Genomic DNA, 14,705 nt, shown 5'->3' with positions numbered 1-14,705 from the left:
CAACCCCCCCCCGGTCATCCAACTCAGCCCACCTATCATAATGGCCAAGAAGAAGCCCTCCCCGCTTCACCCTCTCAGCTTCTTCTTCCTCCTCCTCCCCCTGTTGCTCTGCCTCTCCGCCAGAGCAAAGGCCAAGTTGTGTCCGCCGTGCGGCTCGACGTCCGTCCCTTTCCCGCTGAGCACGGGCGCCGGCTGCGGCGACCCGTCCTACAAGATCCGATGCGACAACGCGACCAAATCCCTCTTCTTCGACGCCCTCAACGGGTCCTCGTACCCCGTCACCTCCATCAGCACCTCCACCCAGCGCCTCGTCATCCGGCCGGCGGCCTTCGTGTCCAGAAGCTCCTGCGTCACCACGGATCTCTCCTCCCAGGGCATCCAGCTCAACAGCTCCCTCCCCTTCAACGTCAGCAGCAGCAACACCATCATGCTCCTCAATTGCACCGCCCGCCTCCTCCTCTCCCCGCTCAACTGCTCCTCCAACAGCCTCTGCCACGTCTACGCCAACGGCACCTCCGACGCCAGCGCCTGCCGCTCGCTCCCCATCTGCTGCACCTTCGTCGCCGGCGGCTCCTCCACTTCCTACTCCATCCGCGCCAGTGGCACCGGCTGCAGCGCCATCCGAAGCTTCGTGAACCTGGACGCCGTGGGAACGCCGGTGGCGCAGTGGGGAGAGCGCGCCGGCGTGGAGCTGCAGTGGGCGTCGCCTAGAGAGCCCGTATGCGGCACCCAGGCGGACTGCGAGGCCGGGTCCAACGCCACGTGTAGGGCGGATCCCTCTTCCAGCGGCACGATCCGGCGATGCTTCTGCATCGATAGCCTGCGGTGGGACCCCTTCTCCGGCGTCTGCGTCAACAGTGAGTTCCTCGAGCAGTCCTCGTTTGCTTGTGCTCTGTTTTCCTCTGCTTCTTTGGCTAACTCTCCCGCTATTTCCTTCTTCCTTATTATGTAGATGTTACGATCTCGAGCAGCAAATCCAACCATGGGCCTCTGATTGCAGGTAGCATTTCTGTCTGCACTATATGCATCGACTCATCTCGAAGCCACATGTGGTACTTCTATACTTTACCTGCATCATTGACATCGATCTCTCAATGTTGAGGAATGCCTGTGGATGAGATGTACCCATCATTGATCTCTTAATGGTGAGTGCATCTTACCCGGGCGATTGCCTTGCCTTGACTCGGCCCAAGTCAATTTCTGCCTACAACATCGATCTCTGCTTGCTTTTGATGGAATGCAAGATGATGAACAAATAAGGCGGCAACGTATGAAACAGGGATTTTGTCCGGCTTGGGCGCGGCGGCGGTCGTCACCGTGGCAGGCTTGCTGCTTTACCGTCGGCAGCGCCGCATCCGCGAGGCGCGCGAGCGGTTGGCCAAGGAGCGGCAGGACATCCTCAACGCCAATAACTCCAGCGGACGCTCCGCCAAGCACTTCACCGCGAGGGAAATCAAGAGGGCCACCTCCAACTTCGCGCACGACAATCTCCTCGGCTCCGGCGGCTACGGCGACGTCTTCAAGGGCATCCTGGCCGACGGCACCCCCGTGGCCGTTAAGTGCGCCAAGCTCGGAAATGTCAAGTCCACGGAGCAGGTGCTCAACGAGGTCCGCGTGCTTTCCCAGGTTAACCACCGCTCCCTGGTCCGCCTCCTCGGCTGCTGCGTCGATCTCGACCAGCCTCTTATGGTGTACGAGTTCATCCCCAACGGCACCCTCTTCGACCACCTCCACGGCCTCCGTCCGCTCCTCCCCTGGCGGCGCCGACTCGCCATCGCCCACCAGACCGCCGAGGGCCTCGCCTACCTCCACTCCTCCGCGATGCCCCCCATCTACCACCGCGACGTCAAGTCCAGCAACATTCTGCTCGACGACAAACTCAACGCCAAGGTCGCCGACTTCGGCCTCTCCCGCCTGGCGGAGCCGGGCATCAGCCACGTCTCCACCTGCGCCCAGGGCACCCTCGGCTACCTCGATCCGGAGTACTACCGCAACTACCAGCTGACCGACAAGAGCGACGTGTACAGCTACGGGGTGGTGCTGCTGGAGCTGCTCACCTCCCAGAAGGCCATCGACTTCAACCGCGGTCCCGACGACGTGAACCTGGCGGTGCACGTGCAGCGCAATGTGGAGGAGGAGAAGCTGATGGACACCGTCGACGGGGCGCTCAAGGAGGGGGCGACCCAGGTGGAGCTGGACACCATGAAGGCTCTAGGGTTCCTGGCCATGGGATGCCTGGAGGAGAAGAGGCAGAACCGGCCGTCGATGAAGGAGGTGGCGGAGGAGATCGAGTACATCATCAACATTCTCGACGCTGGCGGTGTGGAGAAGCGTGACAGCGCTTAGCGATGCATGCAATGCTATCTATCAATTGGTAATATAGACTTGCAATGGATGTGTTCCGAATCATTCACTCATCGAAGGAAAATAGGTGATTTAGCATTTGGATTCTCTCATGGATGATTACATAAAGCTTCTAATCATGTCGATCTATTCGCTGTGGTTGGTGTGATGATGTTGTTTATGCGATGGAGTTAGATTGGTGGTAATGGTGACACCTATTCCTTTCCATATTATAACAAGAGCAAGTCAACGACAGCCCACAGAGAAGACCACGAGACAAGCACTTATTTGGACACACCAACAACGCATGCAGCGCCTCAAAGCGTGCTTATTATAGCAGAATCACCGCCACCAGTCAGTTCTTTAGTCACCATGGCGATCTTCCTGTTGTTGACGTCCTCAGCGGCGGACGCGACGACCACCGGAGTGCCGGTGGCGTTCCGGGCTATGACGAGACCGGGAGTGCGGTAGTTGGTGCCGGTGGCCCAGATCGCAGGGCCATAGATCACCACATTGCGATCCCTTTGCAGGACCAATATATAGTTGGCTCGGTTCCTCGAGGTGTCGGACGCCCACAGAGCGTTGCCGTTGCTGTGATCACAAGGTTGCCATCCGCCTGCATCTTGCGGATGCAGATGTAGGCGCTTTTGGACGTGCCGGAGGATCACACGGCACGATTAGAGTCGTAGAGGACCAGGTTCCAGTCTGACTGCATAGCGAGTCTTTTGGCCCCGTACGTCAGCGACTGCCCCGTGTAGAGCGTCTCGTCGGTGTAGAGAATGTTGTCGGCCGTGCAGGACGGTAGAAGAAGGCTGAAGATGGCCGGCACGCGAGCGCCAGATGTGATCCTTTCGGGAATCCCGTCGTCTGCATCGCACCGTGTCACCCGTTCACGTATCGTGTCTTGTGGACCTTATGGACATTACAAGCATCCCGAAGTGACTACTCTAAGCAACTGAGTGGAAGACGATATCGCGACGATTATAGTTTACGGAAACATACAAAAACCCACTTGTCGCAGAGAGACCGGAAGAACTTTTATACTACTATCAAGAATTCTTAGAGTTTCCAATGGTCTAATTGATTTCTTTTCATCATAATCTCAATGATCTTAGTAATACTTTTTCTAAATAATATAAATCTAATGTTAGCAATCTTGAAAAGTACCTCAATCCAAATAAACTCTTCTTGAGCAGAAGAAAAACATCATCTCTCCATCCTCCATTGCTATTGTTTCCCTCTGATATTTGTACAACAGATCAGTTGTTCTCAATGGACAACTTAACATTATCCATCTTCTAATTGATGATTTTGATTCAATCATTCATGATCATAATCTCATCATGAATACCTTTGCTAACTGCTACTCCAACCTTTTGAATAATCAAAATAACTCTTTAGACTATGTTTAGTCTTCTTCTTGCACTGTACTTTCTTAATTATCTAATAACATTTGGAACTCAATTACATGTTCTTTTACTGAAAAAAAAATATATTACCACTGCTCTTAAATCCATGGCATATGATAAATCTCCTGATTCACTATTGATATTTTCACTCATTTTTGGTCTACAATTACAGATTCATTATTAGCAGCTTTTGTTGACTTTTACAATTCATCCAATATCCCCCCCCTCCTCGCAAAAACTCTAGCTAATCGAATTAAACCTCTTCTTAATCACTTGATTAGTCAAGAACAATAAGCTTTTGTTTATGATTGTAACATCTATGATAATGTAGTTATTGCTCATGTTTAAATAAAAAAAAAATTAAGATTGATGAGTTGGAATACAATCACATCTCCAAAACGGAAAAAAAAAGTTAAGAGGTTTCGAAAACATTATTAATTATATCATTGTCTAATTTTGCAGAAAATATTAAAAAAACTAAAACGATTGTTGTAAATGATAATAATAAAAGTCTAAATAAATAAATAAATAAATAAATAAACCATAGAAATTAATAAAGTTTTGAAAACTTAAAATAAAAAAATAAGACCACCCAACATTATCTTATACCCTTGCCGTCCTCGTGCCTCAAACGGGAGGCCGTCCACGATAGCAATCCATATAATTTTGAAGACTTAAAACCAAAAAAATATGACCACCCAAACATTATCTTATTCCCTCGCCTTCCTCGTGCATCAAACGAGAGGCCGTCATTCCTGCTGCCACCACGTGCACGGATAAGGTTTGTTGATTTGCTCGAATCCGTACAACCTTCATCCCATATCCATGCGACCTCTGTCACACGCATCGCTGTTCTACCACCACCGGTCTCTGCATCACTTTCACCATTTCACTACGGGCTCGCATCTATAAATGGAGGGGCTGTTATTGGCTCTTCATCACCAGCTCCACATACCACATCTACAATGGCGATTTCCACTCCCACCTCCGCCCTCCTCCTCCTCCTCCTGCCGGCCATCTTCGGCCTTCTCATACCGTCTTGCACTGCCGACAACATTCTCTACACCGACGAGACGCTCTACACGGGGCAGTCGCTGACGTACGGGTCCTACAGATTCACTATACAGTCAGACTGCAACCTGGTCCTCTACGACTCCGGTAATGCCGTGTGGTCCTCCGGCACGGACAACCGTGGCTACAACTGCATCCTCAAGATGCAGGCGGACGGCAACCTTGTGATCTACAGCAACGGCAACGCTCTGTGGGCCTCCAACACCTCGAGGGACCGAGGCAACTATATATTGGTCCTGCAAAGGGATCGCAATGTGGTGATCTATGGCCCTGCGATCTGGGCCACCGGCACCAACTACGGCACTTCCGGTGTCGTCATATCCCGGAACGCCACCGGCACTCCGGTGGTCGTCGCTTCCGCCGCTGAGGACGTCAACAACAGGAAGATCGCCATGGTGACTAAGAACTGACTGGCGGTGGTGATTCTGCGATAATAAGCACGCTTTGAGGCGCTGCATGCGTTGTTGGTGTGTCCAAATAAGTGCTTGTCTTGTGGTCTTCTCTGTGGGCTGTCATTGACTTGCTCTTGTTATAATATGAAAAGGAAAAGGTGTCACCACTACCACCAATCTAATTCCATCGCATAAACAGCATCATCACACCAACCACAGTGAATAGATCGACAAGATTAGAAGCTGTAAGTAATCACCCATAAGAAAATCCAAATGCTAAATCACCTATTTTCCTTCGATAAGTGAAGGATTCCGAACACATCCACTGCAAGTCTATATGTTGGGTCCAACCCATACGTGGGCTTGGACAAATTGGGCTGTTCTAGCCCAAATCAGAGAAAGAGAGAAAGGGCAAAATTGGGTGACGGCAGAGATTGCAGCGTGCGCAGAGAGATTGCAGCGTGCAGCGTGCGGCGACGTGCAAAGGAAAGAGGAGAGAGAAAAATAGGAGAGAAAGATTAGGTTTCTGAATTTCCTGCTTGACGATCGGTGCCCAAACATTGTCAGTTTCGGCCCAAATTTTATGTGGAGAATCCTTGCAGTAAACTCTACAATCCTAACAGTGTTGATTTGTAGTTTACCCTCTCTAAGGTACTTTCCTACGATATCCATTCTATGAGATCTAGAATTCTTGTTGAGGAGATCCATCTTACATGATGAAGATATGCTTTTCTTGAGTCAAGATATATGATCTTGATGTTATTCTGATCCTCTAGTTATTCTAGAGAAGACCTACTGTAAACCTGTTATCATTATTATTGATAGTGGAAGTTTGAGGTGGACTATGGTCCCGTGGTTTTTCCCATATTGGGTTTTCCACGTTAAAAAGATTTGGTCTGACTGTGTGATTGATTTTTGCTGTATTGTTTATGCTGTGCTAGTTGATATTTTCATTTGTATATTAAGTTGGTATTTTGATGAGGAACCTATTTTAATACACAAAGAGGGAAATAATTATTCCGCTTTAACAGGTTTCTTCCCAATAAGTGGTATTAGAGCAACAGGTTGTTTGGTGCTAGTTTTTCTTGTGTGATTGAAATGGAGCAGTCAGATGGTATGATTAAATTGAACTCATCAAATTATTCCACTTGGAGGCGTCTGATGGAAGATTTGCTATATTGCAAAGATTTGTATAAGCCTATCAAGGTTAAAGATAAACCTTCTACTATGGACGATGAAGAATGAGAAGTTCAACATAGAAAAGCCATTGTCTATATTAGAAGATGGATGGATATAAACTTGCATAAGCATATTTCATATGAAACCAAAGCTGATGTTGTTTGGCAAAGGTTAGAAAACCTCTTTGCGAAAAAGACAGTGGGAAATAGAATTTCTCTCCTCAAAAGGCTTGTAAATTTGAAGTATAAAGATGATGGTAACATTGTTGAGCACATAAGCCTATTTCAGAGTCTTGCAAACAAGTTGGTTGCTATGAAAATGAATGAATATAGATGATGAGATGCAGGGATTATTACTTCTCAACTCTTTACCAGAAAGTTGGAAAACGTATGTGGTGACTATTTGTAACTCCACGCCAGAGGGAACTCTAACCATAGATATGATTAAAGACAGTTTGCTAAATGAAGATGCCAGAAGGAAAGAACAGGGTGAATCTTCTTCTGGGGCATTTGTTACTGAAAAACAAGAAAGATGTGGAAGAAGTCATAGCAGAAACCCACATGGATATAGAGGAAGATCCTAAGTCTAGAAGAGATATCAAATGTTTTCACTGTAACAGGCCAGGTCACATGAAGAAAGAGTGTAGGTTTTGGAAGCGAGAACAGAATGAAATGAAGAAAAATGAGAAAGAGACCAATACAATTACTGCTGAAGGTAATATCATTATTGTCTGTGATGAAGGTTGTGTTAGCCTTGTAGCTCAGGACAGTAATTGGGTAATTGACTCTGGTGCTTCATTTCATGTCACTTCTCATTGTGATTTTTTTATATCTTACACTACTGGTGATTTTGGTAATGTCAGAATAGGAAATAGTGATACATCTAAGATTATGGGTATTGGAGATATTTGCTTGGAGACCAGTATTGGGAGCAAATTGATACTCAAAGATGTAAGGCATGTTCCAAATATTCGTCTTAACTTGATATCTACAGGTAGACTTGATGATGAGGGTTTTGCACATTATTTTGGTGAAAGCAAATGGAAACTCACTAAAGGTTCTCTGATTATGGCAAAAGGAAAGAAGATTAACTCTTTTTATGTCATGGAAGCTAAGCTACACAAATGAGAGATTAATGCAATTCAAAAAGGTAGTATAGATCTTTGGCATAAGAGGCTTGGGCATATCAACGAGAAGGGACTTCAAACTCTTGCTAGAAAGCAGTTCTTACCAGAGTTGCAATGTACATCTCTTAAATCTTGTGATCATTGCTTAGCTGGAAAAACACATAGAGTTGCATTTCAGACATATCCATCATCTAGAAGATCAGATGTTATTGATTTAGTTCATACTGATGTCTGTACTACGCAAACTAGAACTCTTGGAGGTGCTCTTTATTTTGTTACTTTTATTGATGACCATTCTGGAAAAGTGTGGGCTTTTGCTTTGAAATCTAAAGACCAGGTGATGCTTTCAAGGAGTTTCATGTCAGTGTTGAAAGAGAAACTGACATAAAACTAAAGTGTATTCGATCAGATAATGGTGGCGAGTACAGGGGTCCTTTTGAGAATTATTGCAGGTTTCATGGTATCAGGCTTGAGATTCCTAAAACTCCTCAGCAGAACGGTGTGGCAGAAAGGATGAACAGAACCATTGAAGAAAGGATTAGGTGTATGCTTTCCCACGCTAAGTTACCAAAGTCATTTTGGGGGGAGGCTATGAGAACTACAGTTGACTTGATAAATCATTCTCCATCAGTTCCTCTGAAAGATGATGTTCCAGAGAGAGTATGGAGAGGAAAAGATATATCTTATAATCATTTGAGAGTCTTTGGGTGTAAAGCATTTATTCATATTCCCAAAGATGAGAGGTCCAAGCTTGATAGTAAAACAAAAGCATGTATCTTCTTGGGATATGATCATTAAGAGTTTGGGTATAGATTATGGGATCCAATGAACAAGAAGATTATTAGAAGCAGAGATGTTGTGTTTCTTGAAGACCAATTGTTTGATGATGGTGATAATATTGAGAAGCCAGAAACCTCTGTTTATATTCCTTGGAGTTTGGGTCCAGTTCCTTCACCTGTAGTTCATGATGATCATGGGGGAGATGAACAAGAAGATCATGGTGAGAATGTAAGTGATGATACACCTACAGTTGATGATGCTGAACCAACTGAACAGGCACCTCCACCACCAGTTGAGATTCCATTGAGAAGATCCACTAGAGAGCGACAATCCTCTACCAGATATCCTCCACATGAGTATGTTATGCTTACTGACGGGGGAGAGCTAGAAACTTACCAAGAAGCTATTCTACATGAGAATAAGAATGAGTGGGTTAAAGCCATACAAGAAGAGATGAGATCCCTGCTTGAGAACCACACCTATGACTTGGTAATGTTGCCTAAAGAGAAGAAAGCTCTCAAGAATAAGTGGGTTTATAAATTGAAGACTGAAAATAATAGCTCACAACAAAGATACAAGGCACGACTAGTTGTGAAAGGATTCAATCAGAAGAAAGGTATTGACTTTGAAGAAATATTTTCTCCGGTTGTAAAAATGTCCTCTATCCGAGTTGTTCTTGGTTTGGCTGCCCGCTTGAATTTAGAAGTTGAGCAACTTGATGTAAAAACAACATTTTTTCATGGTGACTTAGAAGAAGAAATTTACATGGAGCAACCAGAAGGTTTCAAAGTTAAGGGAAAAGAAAATCTAGTATGTAAGCTTAAGAAAAGCTTATATGGACTCAAATAGGCACCTAGACAGTGGTACAAGAAGTTTGATTCCTTTATGATGAGCCAAGGGTATGATAGAACCACATCTGATCATTGTGTGTTTATGAAGAAATTTTCAGATGATGATTTTATTATTTTACTTCTATATGTTGATGATATGCTGATTGTTGGCCATGATGTTGGAAAAATTGGAAAGCTTAAAAGAGAGCTAAGTAAGTCTTTTGCCATGAAAGACTTAGGATCGGTGAAACAAATACTTGGCATGAAGATTCTTCGTGATAGGAAGAAAAGAAAGATTTGGCTATCTCAGGAGACTTACATTGAAAAGGTTCTTGAAAGATTCAATATGAGTAAAGCCAAAGCAGTTTGTTCTCCACTTGCTGGTCATTTCAAGCTGAGTTCGAAACAAATGTCCTACAAGTGAGAAAGAAAAAGAAGAAATGTCCAAAGTGCCTTATTCATCTGCAGTAGGCAGTTTGATGTATGCTATGGTTTGTACTAGGCCAGATATAGCTCATGCAGTTGGAGTTGTCAGTCGATTTCTCTCTAATCCTGGAAAGGAACATTGGGCAACAGTGAAATGGATATTAAGATATCTAAGAGGTACTTCCAAGTTGTGTTTATGTTTTGGTGATGATGAACCTGTGTTAGAAGGGTACACAGATGCAGACATGGCAAGTGATAATGATTCCAGGAAGTCTACTTCGGGATTCTTGATGACATTTGCAGGAGGAGCAGTCTCTTGGCAGTCTAAGTTACAAAAGTGTGTTGCTCTATCAACCACAGAAGCAGAATACATAGCAGTTACTGAAGCCTGTAAGGAAACTTTATAGATGAAAAAGTTTCTACAGGAATTGGACTTGAAATAGGAAGTATATACTATTTACTGTGATAGTCAGAGCGCCATTCACCTCTCCAAGAATTCAACATACCATTCTAGATCCAAACATATTGATGTGAGATATCACTGGATTCGTAATGTGCTTGAGATGAAAGAATTACAGTTGGAAAATGTGCATACCAATGAGAATGGTTCAGATATGTTGACAAAGTCTTTGCCTAAGGAGAAGCTTGAAGCATGTAGGCAAAGAGCGGGCTTGGTACATCCCACCATATGAGCTAGAGGGGGAGAATTGTTGGGTCCAGCCCCTATGTGGGCTTGGATAAATTGGGTTGTTCGAGCCCAAATCAGAGAAAGAGAGAAAGGGCAAAATTGGGTGACGGCAGAGATTGCAGCGTGCGACAACGTGCATAGGAAAGAGGAGAGAGAAAAATAGAGAGAGAAAGATTAGGCTTCTGAGTTTTCTGCTTGACGATCGGTGGCCAAACGTTATCAGTTTCGGCCCAAATTTTATGTGAAGAATCCTTGCAGCAAACTCTACAATCCTAACGGTATTGATCTGCAGTTTACTTTCTCTAAGGTACTTTCCTACGATATCTACTCTATGAGACCTAGAATAGGAGATTCTAAAGAAGACCTACTGTAAACCTGTTATCATTATTATTGATAGTGGAAGTTTGAGGTGGACTACGGTCCCATTGTTTTTCCCATATTGGGTTTTCGACGTTAAAAAGATTTGGTCTCACTGTGTGATTGAATTTTGTTCTATTGTTTATGCTGTGCTGGTTGATATTTTCATTTGGATATCAAGTTGGTATTTTGATAAGGAACCTATTTTAATACACAGAGAAGAAAAGAATTATTCCGTTTTAACAGGTTTCTTCCCAACACTATATTACCAAATGATAGATAGCATTGCATGCATCGCTAAGCGCTGTAACGCTTCTCCACACCGCCAACGTCGAGAATGTTGATGATGTACTCGATCTCCTCCGCCACCTCCTTCATCGCGGCCGGTTCTGCCTCTTCTCCTCCGGGCATCCCATGGCCAGGAACCCTAGAGACTTCATGGTGTCGAGCTCCACTTGGGAAGTGGACTGTCAAAAATATTCCCACCCAGTCCAGTCCCGTGATTACTCCTGGGTTTGAACCCCACACCTTTCGGTACATCTAAAAATTTATATAATTTTTTTAAATAAGAACAAGTGGACTTCGATAGAGATTGAAATGGTTGGAAGATGATTTAGAGCGTTGATATTCTTTCTATTGTCAACTTTGGAATTCATTGTTACCCTATATATATATATTATCGTTTCTTTAGAATTTGACAATAAATTCTTCAACATAGTTAGAAATAGATAAGAGATATCAACATCTCTCCTTGTTAGTACTTAGAATGATAAACTTTTTCTCATTCCATAGAAATACATACACTTCTTCCGAGATGGATTGTATTCACATCATATTGGCATGATCTTCTAATTAGTACATGGCATGTATCCATATCAACTACCTCATATATAACTTCATCCTTGTAATTGTTCACAATTGAAAAAGAAACTCTACATATCTCAGTTATAATGATAATTGAGCATTTTTTAATCCACCATAATTTGTATGGTGTTAGATGAGCTTCTATTATTATTTTAAGTATCCTATTAGTGATTTCGATATAATATTGTCACGGTTTCCATTATCTATAATCAATTTGCAGACCTTGTTATTAATACTATATTGAAAGTGAAATATTTTCTTATGCTGAGATAGATTTTCTTGTCTTGGGGGTAAGAAATAATCTTTTCACGACACATGCGACGTGTTCCCCTTCTTCCTCTACTATTTTAGTATTATCAATATTACCAATTATATTATCTTGGGCATCTCCTTTTTTTTAATTATCTTTGTGATCTATAAGGTTAACATTCTTACGAACACGACACTTATTAGAACGATGACTAAGTTTTCTATATTTGAAACACTTTCCAACTAAGGGTCAAGCATATGGATTGTTTGTAATAGTCGGGATATGCTTAGCTTGTCTTGTTGCTCCTCCAATATTTATGTCTTGATTTGTAGGTTTTATTGAGTCCAACTTACTTTTCTTTATTAAGAGTATATTATGCTGTCAGAATAGAGAATTATTATGTTACAATTGGAGGTCGAGTTAATAATATTTCAGTTTTTAATGTCATATTGTGAGCTTCATCTACTATCTAGATCAGAGTTAAAGACATTCTATCTTGAATTACAAAATTTAGTCCATTAATATTCCTTGTTGTTTATTGGTCTTCTGACTCTGATAAATTATATCTAGCTGAAAGGCATAAAAATTCATCAGTATACTCGATTACAGATCGAGTGCCTTGGATGTAATTTTTGTATTATTGAAACAATAGTTGTTCAAAGTCTGAAGGTAGGAATTTTCCTTTAAGAAGTTGCTTCATCTTTCACTATGTTTGTACCAGTCCCTTACCCTGTCTTCTTCTGTTATTCTATAATGTATCTCACCAAGTTGTTGCACCTTCTTTCAACTTGTATGCAACAAGTTTGAGTTGTTTGTGATCAGGAACATCCATCACCTCGAAGAAGTTCTCTAATTCATAATTCCAGTCAAAAAAAGCTTCAATGTTGATGTGGCCATTAAAATTAGAGAGGTTTGCTTTAAGACAGTAATCCTCGAATAACTTATTTCGTCTAGGCGGTGCTTGATATCTTTTGTACCTTTCATTATCATTTTTTGAGTTGTCATCATATATTATTGGTTGTTGTGGGCAAATAGTATCAGGTTGGTGGAAGTATTAAGGTTGAGTTGCACTTGAAACTTGTTTTTGGTTGGTTATGTGATAGTCCACAATTTTATCTTCTTTGTTTGAGACATTTTTATAGACTGATTACCTAGATTGCATGCACATATTAATGATTAGGCTAGCCATAAGTATCAATTATGACATGATTAATCCTACTATCATCATGAATTTTGATGGCATCCAAACCTAAGTTAGTGAGAATGTCGCGAATCTCTCAGAGTTCTTGTATCATCCTCACTTTTTATATTTTTATCGCCACCTATAGGGCTGGCACTCCCCCATTATTATTATTGGGATTGTTGCCATTGTCTCCATCATGAAAGCCATTACCATCGAACTTGTCATTACCATCATCGATAATACCATTGTCATTATCATCGTTATTATTTCTAAACCTCATCTTAATGGGTTATAGAGTTGTACTTAGCAAATTAGGTTTATGATACATAAGATCTATTATACGTGATGAGTGTAGAGCAAACCACTTAATTTTCTAACCACAAACCTATTATACTAACACCAAGAGCAAAGCTTTGATATCAACTTACGCAAGACTGAAATGAAAATAAGAAATCACTATTAAAAAATATTCTAATAAACTGACTTGATGAAGAAAATTAACTCATAATGGTGTAGAAACATTCACAATACTTGAAGATATTATTTTTTGATAATTTTATAGGTTTAGAGGAGGCCTTTATTTATATTAATTCTAGACCTTTGAAAACTAATTAACTAACCACACGCAACTATTGAAAGAAACATAAAATATAAAATTAATAATATAGGATAAATAAAAATAATAAGTGATAACTTTAGGCTTCTTGAGAATAGTCTTCATCTACTTATTCTGCATTATTAATGGATAATAAAAATATTTTATTGAGAATAGTCAACAATAAAAATATTTTCCTACTTATTCTTGAGAATAGTTAACAATAAAAATGTCCAAATAATGGACAGAGAAATTATTTGTCTATACCCAAAAAAACGAGAGTAGGAGATAATATTATACTCGTATTAAAGAATATTCATACTAGTTAACTTATTTTTAAAGATTATTTGAGGTACAATAATTAAAATCAATTACTTTCTATTATACGTTGGTTCGATCTGAACTAAGTATTAGAGGGATTATATACTGATCTTGATTTTTGTGTAAGAAATATATTGACTTTGATCTTGTATAAGTCGATCAATAAATAAGCATTCGAGTTTCTTCAGCTCGAGCAAATATTCGATCCTTCCCATCAATCATGTCAAATTTTTTATGCGCACAATCAAACCAAATCGGATTAGTTTAGATATCACAGATATAATCACCATAGATTATAGTTATAATAAGAAATGCTCCAGTTGAGGTCGGTTTCCAACCTGGGGTGTCGAGGTTAGTGGAGCCACAGGTTCGACGTATAAGTTATTATGGTTGTTGATGAACTGATGTGTTGTGACTGATGAGTCAGTATGATTCGATCCACGGATCGATGTTGGGAGTCTTCGGTCAACTGAGCTGGTTGCCATGGTCGGTCACGCCCTTAGGATGGGGTGCTGGCGTTGGAATATTGATTGGCATCTCTCGATTGGGATATTGGTCGGTGACTTTCCGTTGGGATGCTAGTTGGCGGCTCTCCATCGGGATGTTGGTTGGCAGTTCTCCGTCGGGATGGTCGTGGCTCGGGGGGTGGTCGCTCTCCTGTACAGAAGGCCCTCGTCGGGTGATTGCCGACTTTGGCCTCTCAATAAGTAAGTCAGTGCTTGGTTGTTTGTTTTGCCTCCCCTTAGACCAAATCTCGATCATGAGTTTTTATACTATTGTACGAGGGTTAGCCGTACGCGATTTTGTGTGGTCGTCGTCCCGGGACGCGCCGCCATACGGCACCGTCCCGAGCTTTCTGGGACAAGGCGTACCGAGAAACACTTTGGTACG

The 14,705-nt window shown here is 42.3% G+C and overlaps 2 protein-coding genes across 2 annotated transcripts; both read left to right on the top strand.

Moving 5' to 3' along the window:
* LOC135676328 (wall-associated receptor kinase-like 20) lies at positions 1-2,512 on the top strand. The gene is made up of 3 exons (XM_065187378.1): positions 1-857; positions 953-1,000; positions 1,280-2,512. Exons 1-3 carry the CDS (start codon positions 41-43, stop codon positions 2,344-2,346), a joined length of 1,932 nt encoding a protein of 643 aa, XP_065043450.1. The 5' UTR covers positions 1-40; the 3' UTR covers positions 2,347-2,512.
* A 2,164-nt stretch (positions 2,513-4,676) lies between these two features.
* LOC103987866 (mannose-specific lectin) lies at positions 4,677-5,385 on the top strand. Its single transcript, XM_009406308.3, has one exon. The coding sequence runs from the start codon at positions 4,718-4,720 to the stop codon at positions 5,231-5,233; it is 516 nt and encodes a 171-aa protein (XP_009404583.2). The 5' UTR covers positions 4,677-4,717; the 3' UTR covers positions 5,234-5,385.
* The last annotated feature ends 9,320 nt before the right edge of the window (positions 5,386-14,705 follow it).

Source organism: Musa acuminata, chromosome BXJ1-6 (genome assembly GCF_036884655.1).
Source record: "Musa acuminata AAA Group cultivar baxijiao chromosome BXJ1-6, Cavendish_Baxijiao_AAA, whole genome shotgun sequence".
Lineage (NCBI taxonomy): Eukaryota > Viridiplantae > Streptophyta > Magnoliopsida > Zingiberales > Musaceae > Musa > Musa acuminata.
Note: the sequence above shows the minus strand (reverse complement) of the source record. Positions and strands in the feature narration are given on the sequence as shown.

Coding starts and splice junctions, on each gene's coding strand:
- LOC135676328 (XM_065187378.1), top strand. CDS start 41: ATGGCCAAGAAGAAGCCCTCCCCGCTTCACCCTCTCAGCTTCTTCTTC. Junction 858..952: donor CTCCGGCGTCTGCGTCAACA/GTGAGTTCCTCG, acceptor CTTATTATGTAG/ATGTTACGATCTCGAGCAGC. Junction 1,001..1,279: donor CCATGGGCCTCTGATTGCAG/GTAGCATTTCTG, acceptor CGTATGAAACAG/GGATTTTGTCCGGCTTGGGC.
- LOC103987866 (XM_009406308.3), top strand. CDS start 4,718: ATGGCGATTTCCACTCCCACCTCCGCCCTCCTCCTCCTCCTCCTGCCG.